General features: G+C 38.2%; 1 protein-coding gene across 9 annotated transcripts in view; it reads right to left on the reverse strand.

The window, feature by feature from the left end:
* The window catches only part of MLLT10 (MLLT10 histone lysine methyltransferase DOT1L cofactor), a 233,296-nt gene that overhangs the window by 146,301 nt on the left and 68,621 nt on the right, over window positions 1-18,374 (reverse strand). For all 9 annotated transcript variants that reach the window (XM_079770544.1, XM_079770543.1, XM_079770542.1 and 6 more), the window contains 3 exons: window positions 17,694-17,803; window positions 3,182-3,285; window positions 989-1,082 (listed from right to left, as the gene is read on the reverse strand). In XM_079770544.1, coding sequence (XP_079626670.1) covers window positions 989-1,082; window positions 3,182-3,285; window positions 17,694-17,803 — 308 coding nt within the window. The remainder of the gene's footprint in view (window positions 1-988; window positions 1,083-3,181; window positions 3,286-17,693; window positions 17,804-18,374) is intronic.

The raw sequence follows: 18,374 nt of genomic DNA on the forward strand, positions 1-18,374 counted from the left end.
AGTATTCTTTGTCGGTCACTAAAGTACATCAGTCTTCAACATCCAAACCATATATATATATATACACTTTCAAGTATTTCATATGCATGAATCAGAATATTGAAGTTATAAGCTGTTCATTTCAAGAGAAAGGGGCCCATAATAATATTATAAGGAAGGAAGGAAGGGAGGAAGGGAGGGAGGGAGGGAGGGAGGGAGGGAGGGAGGGAGGGAGGGAGGGAAGGAAGGAAGGTTTAGTCCCATCCACAAGGGAAAGGTAATAGAATTTTTTGGTAATTTTTTAAAAAGAAACTAAAGAAAAACAAAGAAGCCTTAAACTTCAGTATATATATCTGACTGTTATCAATGACAAATGAGAAACAGACACTTGAGACATTAAAGAAACTCTATCCTTCAAAGGACATGAACACAAAATAGTTAACAGTTAATCAAATATTACTTAGTCACCCATGCTATTATATAACAAAAAAGACTGACCAAATCTAAAATATTTCCCAAAGTTGTATTTAAATATAGTTTCTTAAGATCTTTAAGAAGTTACAAAGCAGCCTTATTTCAGTTTTACTATCTCCTAGTAAATAAATGTATATATAAAAATAAATATTAATAAAGCAAAAAAATGAGAAACAAGTGACAGAGAATCACAAAATGTATATAAATGTTAAAAATCAAATTAAATGAAAATAGTATTGAGTTATAGAGTTCTTTAAACATGTGCTTTTTCTACTAAATGTATACCAACATTTACTATTAATTATTAGTATATGTTTTAAATTAGAATTTTAGAATTGTCACTTTTATAAATGAACTAAAACAAAGCAAAATCTTTTAAAATTAATATATCCTTTCATCCCCAGTGAAGAGCATGCTAAGCAAACCTAATCTCAAGCAAAAATTAAAGGAAAAGGAATAGCTATTATGCCCTTTTAAAAAGAGTCAACTCTATTGTCAAAACTAATCACTTAGCATTTTAATATTAAATTCTTACCAGCTTACTAAAATGGTATTTACAGTAGCCACAGTATTGGACGTTATCTGCACCATTTCCTTCTTCTTCACAAAGTAGTCCAGCAAACTGAGCACTGAAAACAAAAGCCAACTATATCAATAACATTTCAAACCCAATATATACAAAAATTGAAATTCACTTCAAAGAATGTAAGACTTGTAAGAAGACCTTAGATATCTTAAGAGAAAAAGGGAAGATAAAAGTACACTTACTCCAACATGTAGTTGATTTTAAGTTATATTTATGGTTTAATATAAACTTTTCACCCATCTCTAACAAAAATGAAGAGTTAGCCCTGGTTGGTTTGGCTCAATGGATAGAGCGTCAGCCTGCGGACTGAAAGGTCCCACGTTTGATTCCAGGCAAGGGCACATGCCTGGGTTGCGAGCTTGATCCCCAGTAGGGGGCGTGCAGGAGGCAGCCAATCAATGATTCTCTCTCATCATTGATGCTTCTATCTCTCTCTCCTCCCTTCCTCTCTAAAATCAATAAAATATATTTTTTTAAAAAATGAAGAGTTATACATGTTTTACATCACAAAACAATGAATTTTTTAAGAACCACTCCGAGGCCCCAATAATTAACACTTGATTTTACTTTTTCAATCTGTACTAAAGGTACAAATGGAAAAGCAAGGCCTCAAAGAGGCTGAAATGGCATGTGATGCTATTTGCCCATGGATATACATTACATACTGTTAGAAGGAAAATGCTTCAAGTCATAGCACAGTACAGTAGGCAAGAAAAAATAAGCTGTGTTCTTCAATCAAAAACAATGGAAGAAAAGGAATTGAAACCTAAAGTTATGATATTTATATATTTTTAAAATACAAAGTGCTAAAGTTTATAATCATCATCTTCTCAATTTAACCTCCCACTTTAGCATTCCAAAATTACAATATTAGTATATATCTCATTCCCAAAAAGTCAACTTTCATCACTGGAAAATTAAGTACAGTATTAAGAGAATTTATAAATACCAAAAATGTTTTCCATTCCCCTAAAATAATCTAAAATAGACTTCATAAATCTACACAGTAAGATTTAGGAAATAAGGTATATGCCTATATTGACTATTAAATATAGACTGATTCTTAAAATTAGTAGGTAAATGGATTGTTTGCAGACTTTTATTTTTAACTACTGTTTATTATATTGAATATTTTAGTATAATTTTTGCTCTTGAAATAGTATGCTGAGAAACCATCCTATATAATAAAAGCCTAATATGCTAAGTGTCCAGCTATCTGTTCAACCAATCAAAGCGTAATATGCTAATGACATGCTAAGGCCATTCAACTGCTTGCTATGATGTGCACTGACCACCAGGGGCAGACACTCAGACCAGTAGGTTAGCTTGCTGCTGGGGTCCAGCAGAGCGGGACTGAGTGAGACGGGCCGGACACGCCACGGAGCCATCCCGCGGTCCCTCCCTGGCTGGCCAACTTCCCACATCCCTCCCCAGCCCCATTCGTGCACCAGTGGGGTACTTTGGCCTAGCCTGCGCCCTCTCGCAATCCAGGAACCCTCAGGGATGTCAGAGAGCCGGTTTCAGCCCAATCCCGCAGGCCAGGCCAAGAGACCCCACTGGTGCAAGAATTCATGTGCTGGGCCTCTAGTCTATTCTATATAATAAAGAGGTAATATGCTAATCAGACTGGACGGTGGAACGACCTTCCAGAACGACCAGTGGGCAGGGGGCGGGGCCGAGGCAGCAGCCGGGGCTGCTGCAAGAGCCGAGCCCCTTGCAGGAATTTCGTGCATCAGGCCTCTAGTAATAATAATAATGATGATGGCAACTGCTTTTTTTCTGCCTTAAAGCACAGGCAGCAAAGAAATGCTACTATCATTCATTAAATCCTTTCTGGCACTGCACTAAGAGTACCTACATCAGTTCTTTTAATCATAATAACAAATCAAAGGGTAGGTAACTAAAACTAATATTTTAAACAAAATGAAACTGAATAAAGTACATTAGAACCAGTGTCCACCTACTGAAAATTCACTCTGATAAGTAAATTCAATTATTAGAATTATCTTTATTACAAGTAAGTAAATATAAACATAGAAACTATCCCAATAAAATTTACTAGAAATAATATTTGGGTACGTAACTAAATCTTTCATTTACAAGGTATTCCCCATTTCTGTACAATGATGAAAACATACTTACCATGTCACATGGAAAGCTTGTCTACATCCATGTTTATTACATGTCATACAAGCACCAGTGGCTGCTTTGCTTTCTCTTCCTTGTTCATCACAAATGTAGCAAGTCTTAAGATACAGAAACAAAAACAAAAATAAAACAAAACCTTACAAGAGCTTGAAGGAACTGAATTTGACAATCTTCAGAAGTCAAGATCATGGTTTATTATCTAATCTACTTTACTTCTAAACATGAGTTCATTTTTTCTGACAGTAACCTAATTTTTACAAACAGTACAAATATGAAAACATAAACAAGGACATATAAGTAGACTTAGGATTTCAGAAAGGGTTTTTGTCTCCCTTGGACTCAAAAACCCTGCAAGTTAAGAATCTTCACAGGCACTGACACCAAAGACCAAAACACAGCCTTACCACACCTTGTTCTTAAAACCTCCTCAAAATATTCAACTGATTCCTGTTACAAAGCTGTAAAAAAATGTTTTGCCCTTCCTTTCTTCTGGAAGTAAGCATATCTAAAGGAGTTTGATAGAGGTAGTTGGGAGCTAAGAGATGAAAGACAGTCCTGTGTGAGTGAGCAAGGTTTAGGCCATTCGAACTGTCCACAAGAACCTTTAGCTATGAAGGTCAGAGATGCCCCCAAGAGATATCAGCCAATGAACACTCCCAGCAACTTTGAATAGCATCTACTTGTTTCCTTTTCCCAAATGAAAATAGCTGATAGACGGTACCACTTTTCATGAAAGACTGAATTCTATAAATGGCAATCTACAAGCATCTGTATAATGAATAAAATTATCAGCTAACTAGAAGTTGAATATAGAAAAATGTTTAACTAAATATACACAGGTGATACACTTCTCAAATGAGACCAATTTCTGAACAATAATAAGGTATAACCTAGCCAACTTCAATAGGATCACATGAATTTTTAGAGCTAGAGAGATTTCCCCACTATGCACTGTGGTACCAAATAACACCATTCAACAATATTTACCAAAATAGCCTAGTACCTAGTCAGGTAAATGAATATCAAATCCTCTGTTGAAAAATATGGATTCAGACTAAATTGAATTACAAAAATTATTTTATACCTATAAAAAGTCCCAAGTTACAATGGAAGAATTAAACATACATTCTTAGCCTAAAAATGGATCAAGAAGATTGAAAAAGGACAGAGCTAACTAAAATAGTAACATTTTAGATAGTGAAATTCTGGGAAAATATACAAATAGGCCTCAAAAACCAAAAAAAAAACCTCAGTAACTTCCAAAGAACTGACAGTGAAAATATACCATCATTTGACCATTCAATAAAATTACAATGGGTCTTTATTTAAAAAATAAAAAGAGGAAGTAGAATGCCCAGGCTACTGGTTGGCAGAGTGAAGAGCTCCACAGATCTTTTCCCTACTGAGTTAACCATTTCACAGGTGAAAAACAGCACTCTGAAGTCTCTAAAAACATACAACCTAAAGACATACAACCAACAGAGAAAATTTTATCCAAGGAAATCTACTAAATTTCAATAAGAACAGTTTCTGTGACATCTGAGACATGATCTGCTCCATCACCACCGCCACACACAGAGCTAGATCCCTGTGATATAAAGTCCCTTCTGTTGAGTGTGATCAAGAAGATGAGGGCTCCCTTTCACCCCAGCTCCTAGTCTAAGGCTACCAGTATAAATTTACCCAAGGAAGGCCAGGTCTCCAGTGACTCTCATCCTACACATTCCTGGTAGCTCCCACTCATAAACTCCAAGAGGCCAAGAATCCTGAGGTCCTATCATCCCTTCCCCAGCTTGCTAGTAGAATGGACACGCTAGGAGGGGTAAGCAGCCAGCGGTTACTATACCCTTTCCTCCTAGCACTCTGTCAAACTACAGGTGACTCTTGTGGAGAAGCAGGGTGCTGCCCTATCCCCAGCTCCAGCTCCAGAGCAGTAATGCAGAGGTTCTGCGCTGTGCACCTTAACAGCCAATAGCTCAGCAGCTCTGCCTGAGAGGACTGACATTTGGGACAGACCTTGGAGAAGTTCATGCGTAAGGGCTCTGTCAAAAACACTCAGGTAGTGAGCAATTAAAATAAAACTAGCAGCTCCAGCCAGAAGGTTAACAGAGAGAACCAGAGAAAGACAGCAAATAAGGGCCCTCCTAGGATCACACTCCTCTCTGGGGGTCCAACCTAGGACATGAACTAGGTTGCACCCAATCAGGAGAAATTGAAGTTCAATTCAATGCAATTTAAAAGCATTTCCTAAAGCCACAAAATTACACAAAAAGGCTCAAAGGGCTTTAGTACAACCTATGATCAAAAACTGGCTGAACAATAAGTTATTCTGAGGGCAATTCCTAAGAATTGAGACTTGAAAATAAAAACACACTTACACCTGATGATCTAAAAGACTGTGTGCATGCTCAAGGCTGCATGCTCTCAGAAAGGACTGAAGAGAGTACCTTGGAGATGATGTCCTTGGAAAATAAACCTAAGTCACACGCACACATGAAATGACCAAAGGACTAAAATCTAACTAGCTAAGGGTGTTTAAGCACAATCTTTGACTAATAAGTGGTTTATTTTGACCCAAAGGCAACCTAAGAAGTCAGGTTTGAAAAAACAAACAGAAAACCCTTGTAGAGTGGCTCAGTTGGTTGGAATGTCCTCCCATACACCAAAGCGTGGAGGGTTCAATTCCTGGTCAGGGCACATACCTAAGTTATGGGTTCAATCCCCGGTAGGGGTATATACGGGAGGCAACCGATCAATGTGCAGATGGTGAGCTACTATGGGTTGGATTGTGTCCCCTTCAAAAAGTTATGTGAAGTCCTAATAACTCCCCAGTACCTCAGGTGTGATCTTATTTGGAAATCAGGTAACTGCAGATATAACTGGTTAACATTAGGTCTTTGTGGGGTAGGGTGGCCCTTACATCATATATAACTAGTGTCCTTAGAGGAAGGTGGCCACATAACACAGAGACAAAGGAAGAACACCATGTGGATGAGGGTGGAGATTTAGGTGATACATCTACAAGCCAAGGAATGACCAGGATTCCCGGCCATCACCAGAAGCTAGAAGAGAGGCATGAAACAGATTCTCCTTCTGAGTTTTCAGAAGAAACCAACCCTGTCAATATCTGCATTTGAGACTTTTAGCTGCCATAACTATGAGAGAATAAATTTCTGTTTTTTTAAGCCACCCAGTTTGTGGTACTTTTATTATAGCAGCCCTAGAAAACTAATACAGAAGCTGTATAAAAAATTGGCTATGATTTGGTAATGTTTTGGAGTTGGGTGATCAATGTGTATGTAAGGGGGGAGGGTGGTTTCATTATATTATTTTAAACATACGACAATTTACAAAATAGTTTAAAATAAACAAAAGAAACAATGTTATAGTAATAAAAATTAAAACTTTACAAAAGCAGAAGTAAGCAAATTAGAAAACATTTGAATAAAATTAGAAACTACCAAAATGTTTAAAGGTAAAAAAAAAATCCCAATCAAATTTTTATGTGAAAAACAAAAACAAAAAAGAGGACATGACAAAGCATTCAACACTTTAAGAAAACATCAGTTATTTTTATACTCTATTTATAAAGATATATGTGCCCCTAATAGCACACAGCACACCAATCCAGTAGCCTACTTCAATCCAAACTTTTGTGCAGATAACATGCATTTCTTTATTTCCTCATCATTATAGGAAGAGGTGGTAAATACAAAAGGCACTTGACTTATCCCCTAAAAAAGGGGTCTCATGGTGTCATTTGGGAATTTGGGTGGTCACAGTTTCAGAGCAAGTCAACACTTCAAACTTTCAAAGGAAAAAAAAAAAGAAAAAACTAGACCTATAATGGGGATGGGGGGCGGGGGAATGGCAAGCTGTGTATTCTATAATTTGAGAAAAATCCTTACCAGCAGTAGTAAACCTGATCAATATTACAACTTGTTGCTAGGTGTTCTGCTTCCATTTGACACTATTTCATGGTTTTCTACTACCTAAGCATTGCTGAACATTACTGTTGGGGGATAAAACCTCATTATTCCAATTTCAGATCCAAGTTGTATCCTTATTTTCTTATTAAGTATCATTTTTTTCCTTCTATCTGAAACCTCTGATCATCCTATACTCTTTTGGGGTTTAATACCTGGCTGGGGCATGTATGGGAGGCAACCTATCGATATGTTTTTTTTCTCTCTCCATCTCTTTATTTCTCTAAACATATTATCGGATGAAGATTAAAAAAAAAAAAAAGCTGTGTACATAATGGAATACTGGAAGAAGAAGAAAAGAAGAAGAAGAAAAGAAGAAGAAGAGGGGGGAGGAGGAGGAGGAGAAGGAGAAGGAGGAAGAGGAAGAGGAAAAAGGAGGAGGAAATCTTGTCCTTTGCCATAGCATTGATGAACCTGGAGAACGTTATACTAAGTGAAATAAGCCAATAAGAGAAAGACAAGTACCATATGATTTCACTCATGTGGAATCTAATGAACAAAATAAACTAACAAACAAAATAGACTCATAGATAGAGAACAGACTGATTGCTGCCAGAGGAGAGGGGTGAAGGAACTAAGAAGAAAACAACTTGCCTGGCCAGTGTAGCTCAGTGATTGATTGTCTACCATGAATCAGGAGGTCATGGTTGGATTTAGGTCAGGGCAAAATCTGGGGTTGCAGGCTCGATCCCCAGTAAGGGGCGTTCAGGAGGCAGCCAACCAATGCCTCTCTCTCATCATTGATGTTTCTATCTCTCTCTCCCTCTCCCTTTCTCTCTGAGATCATTAAAAATGTATTTTTTAAAAATTATTAAAAGATGACATGCACATTATGGTTACTAACAAAATGTATATGTCAATAAAATGAGCAATTGATATAAGAAAACATAAGAGGTCAAAAAATATGCCGAAACCAGTATGGCTCAGTGGATAGAGCGTCAGCCTGCGGACTGAAAGGTCCCAGGTTCGATTCTGGTCAAGGGCATGCTCCCAGCGCCTGATGGTGAACAGGGAACTGGGGTGGGTAGCAATAGGGGGCAGGGCCGGCTGCTGGCAGCCAGGGAAGATGGCCCTGATCGAAAGCTAGGCCTAGGGACCGTACCTGCCCACAATTTTGTGTGCCGGGCCTCTAGTATATATATAAAAGCCTAAGCAACCAAACGACCGGTCAACCTGTCGCTATGACACGCACTGACCCTCAGAGGAAAGACACTCAATGCACAGGATCGGGCTCCCTCCTGTCTGGATTGGCCTGCAGGGATCAGGCTCCCTCCTGTCTGGATCGGGCCTGCGGGGATCGGGCTCCCTCCTGTCTGGATCGGGCCTGCAGGGATCGGGCTCCCTCCTGTCTGGATCGGGCCTGCAGGGATCGGGCTCCCTCCTGTCTGGATCAGGCCTGCGGGGATGGGGCTCCATCCTGTCTGGATCAGGTATGCGGGGATGGGGCTCCCTCCTGTCTAGATCAGCCTGTGGAGATCAGGCTCCCTCCTGTCTGGATCGGGTATGCAGGGATGGGGCTCCGTTCTGTCTGGATCGGGTATGCGGGGATGGGGTTCCCTCCTGTCTGAGGGGGTCAGGCCAAAACCGGCAGTCCAACATCCCCCGAGGGGTCCTGGATTGGGAGAGGGCACAGGCCAGGCTGAGGGGCCTCTAGTAAAATATAAGAAATATATATAGCAAACACATGTAAGGAAAACTACAAAAAGGAAAGAAAAAACACACTTGATAAATGGATACACTATGTTTCTGAAACAGAAGATTCAATATTGTAAAAAGATAAATTTTTCCCCAAAATAATATTTTGTTGTAATGCCAGTATAATAAAAATTGTATTTTGTTAGTTGTAGTGCTCAACTGGAGAAATACATGACGATATCTGTTCTACCATGTACTAAGATGTACATAAAGCCATAATAATTTAAAATAATGTGCTATTGTCCTAGCCGGTTTGGCTCAGTGGATGGAGCATCGGCCTGCAGACTGAAGGGTCCTGGGTTCAATTCCGGCAAAGGGCACATGTTCGGATTGTGGGCTCAATCCCCAGTAGGGGGCATGCAGGAGGCAGCCGATCAATGATTCTCTCTCATCATTGATGTTTCCATCTCTCTGTCCCTCTCCCTTCCTCTCTGAAATCAATAAAGAAATGTATTTAAAATAATGTGCTATTTTAGACAGATACATCAATGGAACAGGAAAAATGTCAAGAATACCCAATAATTCAATAATGATCCAAACAGTATTTCAAAACCTGTAAAAAACATAGATTATTCAATAATGTTTAAAAAATTATCTGACCATGTGGGAAGGAAAAAGTTTAATACTCACCATATCCTAACCATATTCTAAAATTAACTGTAAATGGATAAAAGATTTAAGTCAAAATAATTCATTCTTCCCTCTAGCCTCCCTCCCTACTCTTTGTCTACTTTAGACTTAAATCATGAGGTAGGGCCAAACATGTCAGCATCCATGCTGGTAAGGAGAGGGCAGCCCCACACACCTGTCAGAGCCCCAGTAGGGTTGACTCCCATGAGAGGACTGGGGATAGGGGTGGGGTCAGTGTCACAGCCTGAACAAGGTGAGGAGACCAACCATGGAGTGGAGTGGGAGGGAGTGGGGGTGAAAGAGGCAGCCATGCAGGGAAGCAGATAACAACCCAGGGTGAGGTGCAGAGCCTGAATAAGGTTAGAATGGGCTTTGCATTAAGGGATGGCAGCAATAAAAGACTTCATAATACACACAAATTGATCAAATAAGTAAGTATATTGAGGATAATGGGAGTCAAGTTTCTCATTGTCTGGCATGAAAGTCTTAAATATGAAAAGAAAAAAATTAGAATAAATCCTGTGTAGTTAGATTTGGAGAAGTTACTAAAATTTATGGTTCTCTATATAGAGGTCAATAGATACAAAAAAATAGGTATGTGTGCATATATAACTCCATCAGAAGAATCATTGTGACCTCACACAGTCTTCAATATATACATAAATACAGAAAAAATGCAGATGTAAATGTGTGTATATCTCCGTACATAGATACATACATTTATTTCCTAGCTATCCTCATTAAGAGTGTTTGGGGGATCCAAGATGGTGGCATAGATAAACATCTGGGCTGCTGCCATCCACAACAATTTCCAAAACTACAACTAAAAGACAGAACATTTATCACCCAGAACCACGGGAAAGCTGGCTGAGCGGAACCTCTACAACTAGACCGAAAGTGACGGGAGCAATCAGGGCACAAACGCTGAAAAACTGAGGTACAGGGAGCGCACGCGTGATACGAGCTGGCGGCGGAACCCAGCTGGTGGCGGGCATTGCTTTCTTCAATCTGAAGAGAGACAGGCCCCCAATCTCTCTGAAATCCAGTTTCTGGGGAGAGACTGGGCTGTCTGCCATTAGATCGGAGAGTGAGGGTAACTTGCTAGCAGAGCTGCGTGGAGGCAGAATTGTTGGCAGCGCTGGGCACTAGACGCGGGGACGCGGTTGGAGGCGGCTCACTGCCAGCCATCGCTGTTTGCCACGCCCTAGCCTACTGACGCCCTGAGACTCCACCCCACACAATCTACAAACACACCCAAGCTCCTAGCAGCGGCTTTTGCATATGAATGGCCTTCTCTATTGCAGTTTAAACTAGTAAATTTGCAACCCAGTACAGACAGCTCCAAAGCCTCCAAGCTCTAAGCAGGGAGGAGAGGACGGCAGTTCTCGCTGTAGCTCCTGCAGGGTGGCCTCAGACAGCAGCTGAACTGCACCCCCTTGGAGTTCCAGAGCCAGTATACCTAGTGGTCAGTGTGAGACACCAGATTTCAACTCCTCACATCCATAAGTTACACACTCGGGAGGCGGACTCAGTGAGCACCAAAGCCCCACTCAAACAAGCCCTGTACCACAAGCGTGTCTCCAGCGCAGCAGCGCTTCCATTATAGACACAGCGGGTCCTCACAGTCAATTAGCCTGGAGGTCAATTCCTCCCAGTGACACCAACAGCAATCAAGACTTAACTACACCAAGACTTTGCACTCAGCCCACAAAGGGGTGTACCAAGAGCGACCACCTAGGGTGATTGGGGAAACAGCTACCGGTCCCTATAGGTCACCTACCACACAAAGCCACTCCATCAACACAGGAAGGCAGCCAAAATGCGGAGACACCGAAGCATGTCATGAATAGGAGAGATGGAGGAAAGTAAACTACTGGACGACACAGTGTTCAGAACCACATTTATAAGGTTACTCAAGAATCTTCTAAAAACCACTGAGAAACTTGAAGAGACCTTCAAGGACCTTAATGAGAATACCAAAAAAATAGAAAAGGACCAGTCAGAAATTATGCATACACTGTCTGAAATAAAGAATATACAGAAACTCAACTGTAGAGCACCATATCACAAGAGTCAAACCAAAGATCTGGAACATGAGGAAGCAAAAAACACCCAACCAGAGAGGCGGAAAGAAAGAAGAATTCAAAAGTGTAAGGATAGCGTAAGGAGCCTCTGGGACGGCTTTAAGCGTACCAACATCCGAATTTTTGGGGTGCCAGAAGAAGAGAGAGAGCAAGATACTGAAAACCTATTTGAAGAAATAATGACAGAAAACTTCCCCCACCTGGTGAAAGAAATAGACTTACAAGTTCAGGAAGCGCACAGAACCCCAAACAAGAGGAATCCAAAGAGGACCACACCAAGACACATCATAATTAAAATGCCAAGGGCAAAAGACAAAGAGAGAATCTTGAAAGCAGCAAGAGAAAAACAGTTAGTTACCTACAAGGGAGCACCCGTATGACTGTCAGCTGATTTCTCAACAGAAACTATGCAGGCCAGATGGGAGTGGCAAGAAATATTCAAAGTGATGAACAGCAAGAACCTACCACCAAGATTACTCTACCCAGCAAAGCTATCATTCAGAATTGAAGGTCAGACAAAGAACTTCACAGACAAGAAAAAGCTAAAGGAGTTCATCACCACCAAACCAGGATTACATGAAATGCTGAAGGGTATTCTTTAAGAAGAGGAAGAAGAAAAAAAAAGGTAAAGGTAAAAATTATGAACAACAAAAAGACATCCAATACATACCTACCAACAAGTGAATCTAAAAATCAAGTGAATAAAAAAATCTGAAGAACAGAATGGACTGCTGAATATAATAGAATCAGGAACATAGAAAGGGAGGGGACAGACAATTCTCAGGGGGAAGAGGGTCTGAGGGGTGCAGGAAGAGATTGGACAAAAATCTTACACCTATGGATGAAGACAGTGGCGGGGGGTAAAGGTATGGGGTGGTGTGGGGAATCACGTGGAGAGGAGCTATGGGGGGGGAGGGGAAAGAGGAACACCTGTAATAATCTGAACAATAAAGAGTTATTATTTTTTAAAAATGTGTTTGTGAGTAGCAATATCCTAATAACAATAAGCACACTTGGTGCCCATGTTGGTTTCTAAATCGATTCTCACCTAAAAGGAGAAATGGTGATTCCAGGGCTAGGGCAGGAATGAAACAACAGAAATCTGAAATATACTATTGTGTCAGATGTAAAGAACTGCTCAGAGAATGGTAGAAACATGTCAAAAACAAAGAAAACAGCTTGTAGAGGAACCAGCCAAACCTGAGGTAATAGGAGCATCAAAATAAACATAAGTAATGAAAAATGACCCATTAAAATAAAATAGTGACACAGTCCATATTAGTCAATACTAATATAAACAATTGGAAAGAGAAGAAATCTTTTTCTTAAAGTGGAATGCCAACGGATGAATGTAAAATAAATTATGGAATTAGAAAAGCACCACTTGCTATTTATCATAGTAATAAGTCAATTAACCTAAGAAACAATAATGGATGCTAGAATTAGTGGGTAAAAGGCATAAGGAATAAGATATTTACATACAAAGTACTTCCCACAAAATGCAAAATTATTGATTATAAAGGGGGAAAAGATTAACCTTCCAATGGAGAAATCTTACAGGCATCACCTTAACCAAGTGATCAAGGTAACATCACCAGTAATGGAAAAAACTAAAATCATGTACCACCTGCTAAGATGTAATGAGAAGAACTCAGCATCACTTCCGTGATATTCCTGCCAAAAACATATAATCTGAATTTAATCATGATGAAACCAAAAAAAGAAAAAAATCCAAATAGAGGGACATTGTATTAAAATATCTGCCTGCAATCTTCTGAAGTTTAAAAAAAAATTAAAAACACAGGGAAAAAGCGAGTTACTATTTTCAGATTAAAGGAGACTTAAAGAGACAAAATGCATTCTGCAATCTTTTGGCTATGAAAGACAATACTGGAAATTTTTGAAAAAATTTGAGAAATAATGATGAGATCTGTGGAGTATCCTATATAATAAAAGGCTAATATGCAAATTGGCCAAACAGCGGAATGACTGTCACTATGACGTGCACTGACCACCAGGGGGCAGATGCTCAATGCAGGAACTGCCCTCTGGTGGTCAGTGCACTCCCACAGGGGGAACACCACTCAGCCAGAAGCTGGGCTCATGGCTGGTGAGTGCAGCAGTGATGGTTGGGGCCTCTTCCACCTCTTCGGCAGTGCTAAGGATGTCTGACCCGCCTCTTTGGCAGCAGGGAGCGGGCCTAAGCCATCAGTCAGACATCCCCTGAAGGCTCCCCGACTGTGAGAGGGTGCAGGCCAGGCTGAGGGACACCCCCAAGTGCATGAATTTCATGCATCAGGCCTCTAGTACAGAAATAATGCACAAATGTTAATTTCTTGGTTTTGATGGCCACATTCTGGTCATGTAGGAGAAAGTCAACCCAAGGTGAAGTCTCCTTCCATCACTACAAATTTGACCCCCTTTACCCTTTTCTACCTCCCCCGCAAATCCCTTTCCCACTGCTGGTCACCATATCATTATCTGTATCTATGACTTTTTGTCTTATTTGATAGCGAAATCATATCATTGTTGTCTTTTTTACCTGACTTATTTCGCTTGGCATGATATTCTCAAGATCCATCTGTTGTCGCAAATTACAGTATTTTATCTTTTCTTATGGCTAAGTAGTATTCCATTGCATATACATATATACCACATCTTATTTATCCAATCATCTAGCGAAGGACACTTTCCTTGTTTCCATATCTGGGCCATAGTGAATAATGTTGCAATGAAGATATGGATACATATATCTTTCTGAATAAATGTTTTCAAATTTTTCGGATACCCAGAAGAGGGTTAACTGGGTCATATGGTAACTCTATTCTTAATTTTTTGAGGAATCTCGATACTGTTTCCCACAGTGGCTGTACCAGTTTACATTCCTATCAGCAGTATACAAGTGTTCCATAACTTCTCCAACACTTATTATTTGTCTTGTTGAAAATAGTCAATCAAACAAGGTGTGAGGTGGTATTTCATTGTAGTTTTAATTTGCATTTCCATAATAGTTAGTGAAATTACACATCTTTTCATATATCTTTTGGCCATTTGTATGTCTTCTTGGGAGAAGTTTCTATTCAGGTCCTCTGCCCATTTTTTAATTGGATTGATTGTTTTGGTTGACTTATAAAGTTCTTTAAATATTTTGGATATAAACTCCTTATTGGAGGTCTTGTTTGCAAATATCTTCTTCCATTCTTGCAATTTTCCCAGCACCATTTATTGAAGGGACTTTCTTTTCTCCACTTACGATTGTGGCTCCTTTGTCAAAAATTATTTACTCATATATATGTGAATTTATTTCTGGACTCTCCATTCTGTTCCATTGTTAAGTGTGTCTATTCTTCTGCCAAAACCATGCTATTTTGAGTATTGTCACTTCGTAGTATTAATTTAAAGTCAGGGAATGTGAAACCTCTGGCTTTGTTCTTTATTCTCAGGATTGCTTTGGCTATACAAGGTCTTCTATAATTCCACAAAATCATGTTCTATTTCTTTTAAAAATGCCACTGGAGCCCGGCTGGCATGGCTCACTGGTTGAGAGTCGACCTAGGAACCAGGAGTTCGGGGTTCAATTCCCAGTCAGGGCACATGCCCGGGTTGCAGGTTCAATCCCCAGTAAAGGGCGTGCAGGAGGCAGTCAATCCATGATTCTCTCTCATAATGGATGTTTCTATCCCTCTCTCTTTCCCTTCCTCTCTCAAATTAATAATATATATATACATATATACATTTTTTTTAAATGCCACTGGAATTATTGATGGGGATTGCATTAAGTCTGTATATTGCTTTGGATAATATGGCCATTTTAACTAAATTGATTCTTCTATCCATGAAAATGGAGTACCTTTCCCTTTCCTTGTACCTTCTTCAATTTATTTTAATAATTATGTCTTATTATTAAATAAGGTGTGGCTCAGCCTTATGAACATCAACCTATGAACCAGGAAGTCAGTCTGATTTCCAGTAAGGGCACATGCCCAGGTTGTGGGTTCGAACCCCAATGTGGAGCAGGTAGAAGGCAGCCAATCAATGATTCTCTCTCATCACTGATGTTTCTCTCTCTCTCTCTCTCTCTCTCGCTCTCGCGCTCTCTCTCTCTCTCTCTCTCTCCCTCCCTCTCCCTTCCGCTGTGAAATAAAAAATATATTGGAAAAAAAAAATACAGAGACATGGAAACATGAAAGCTGGAGGGGGTCATTGGGGGAAAAGGGGACATAGGTAATACTTTCAACAATAAAGAATCATTTAAAAAATAAAATAATATAAATTGAAGAAAATACAAAGAAAGGGAAGCATATATATAGATCCTTCACATCCTTTGGTAAGTTTATTCTTAGGTATTTTATTCTTTCAGTGTTGATTGCAAAAGGAATTTTTTCATTTCTTTTTCTGAAATTTAATTGTTAGTATATAGGAACACAATATAATTTAGTACATTGATTTTGTATCCTGCAACTTTACTGTATTCGTTTATTGTTTCTAATAGTTTTATGGTGGAGTCCTTAGGGCTTTCTATATAAAGAATCATGTCATCTGCAATAAGTGAAAATTTTACTTCATCATTCCCAATTTAGATGCCTTTTATTCCTTTTTCTTGCCTGACTGCTCTGGCTAACATTTCCAATGCTATGTTGAATAACAGTGGTAAGAGTGGGCATCCTTGTTTTGTTCATGATCTTAGAGGAAAAATTTATTGTTCTTCAGCAATGAGTATGATAATAGCTGAGGATCTGTCATATATGGCCTTTATTATGTTGTGATACTTCCCTTCTATACCCATAGTAGTGAGTGTTTTAATCATAAATGGATATTGTATCTTATCAAATGCCTTTTCTGCATCTATTGATATGCTCATATAATTTTTACCCTTTATGTTTGTTAATGTGGTGTGTGACACTGATCAATTTATATGTTGAAGTTACCTTGAGCCCCTGTAATAAACCCCACTTGCTTGTGATGTATTATTTTAATGTATTTTAATTTCACACAATATACTTTTTGAAGCTTCCAAAATGCATATACCCTTTACACAAAAATTATGTTGGTGTGTGCATGCCAACATCAAATGAGGTACTTCCAACAATATGGGGGTTCCTTAATTAAATTGCAGTTTATCAAAAATAATAATACTCTATATTGCATGCTAAATATCCACTACAAATAATAGCAAAAATATAATTGATTGATACAAAAAGATGTTCAGGTTAATAATTTTTTTAAAAAATACAGTATAATCAATATAATCCAATATTGTATACATAAAAATGCACACAAAAAAATCTAGAAGGATCTGAATGAGAAGATTTAGGATGATTTTTGTTTTGAACTTTTCTATTTATCTTTCTGTATTTTCAGAATTTTTAAATGTTAAATCTGCATTATGTTTAATAAAAATTTTCTAAAACCTTAGAACTGGCTGCAGTAATACTTTCTCCCACTGATGGAATAAATCAACAGGTAATTTAAATAAATGGTAACACTAAAAGGCGAACTGGGTAATGGAAAAATCATCTAACATGCAAAAGAGAATCAAACAATAATATATATTTATGAATTTTAAAAAATATATAAGAGAAAAAAGCAAACATTAACTAAGGTTTTAAAAAAGCTAACAACAAATATCCTATTGTGGTGGTAGAAAATAATTTGAGGAAAGCAGAGTAGCAAGAAATATTGTGCAACAGGATTATCTTTTAAGAAAGGATGTATGATATCATAATGAGTATTATGCCAAATAGTGATTAATTCAAACTTAATAGAACCTTGCTATCTGAAAGAACACAGAATTTCAATAATTCTTAAAGGACAAATCCATAAGGACTAAAATGTCATATAAATGTTAGAATATTAAATACCTAGATTCATATAAAAAGGTAATATAGTTTTATTTGTTTACTTGTTTGTACTCCTGTGACCTTAATAATGTATTTTAATAATTGTAGTTTATCAGAGTAATTATACTTTGGAATTTGATGAAGACCTATAATTTAAATTATCTAATGTAGGCCTATAATAAAACAAAATTTAAAAAATTCCTTTACACTTCCCAGCTTCAAAACAAAAAAAAATTATATGCAAACATCAATAGAATAATATCTACTGTACCTTATTATAACGATCATGTGGAACAGACTGTAAAACAATTGGTTCCATTGTAGAAACATTGGCAAATTGTACCTCTGGAATATACAGGGCACAAACCACATGAGCCCAACCTGAAATAAATAAATAAAAATAACATCGTTTTCCAGTTTTCAATGAAGCTTTTTCAAACATACATAAAATTAGTGACCTTCTAAAGAGATCCATTAAGTGCTTACTTAAGCAAAGATACACCAAAATAAAATCTCATTATTGACTGAATAGTCAAAACACTACTAATAAAGTACTCTTAATCATTCCTCTAGTTGAATGCATAGTAACACAAATAAGGGAAACATTTTAAAATTCAGATTCTGGCACTGACTGACTTCTTATAAATAATTCAGATCAACACTACTTCTGAGAATGACTGTAAAAATAAGAATTTTTATAGTTGAATATCTAAAATAAAAAATTTAATAATTTAATCTTGAATGTCAACATTAAATTGTTTACTTTTATATTAATGTCAATATTTTTAAATTGATATTTTACTATTAGCATTAATTATTTTAATATTTCACTTAAAATACTGTTAATAATTGCCCTAGCTGGGTTGGCTCAGCGGATAGCACATCAGCCTGCAGAATGAAGGGACCTGGGTTCAATTCCGTTCAAGGGCACATGCCTGGGTTGTGGGCTTGA

Source organism: Cnephaeus nilssonii (genome assembly GCF_951640355.1).
Source record: "Cnephaeus nilssonii genome assembly, chromosome: 1".
In the NCBI taxonomy this organism is placed as follows: domain Eukaryota; kingdom Metazoa; phylum Chordata; class Mammalia; order Chiroptera; family Vespertilionidae; genus Cnephaeus; species Cnephaeus nilssonii.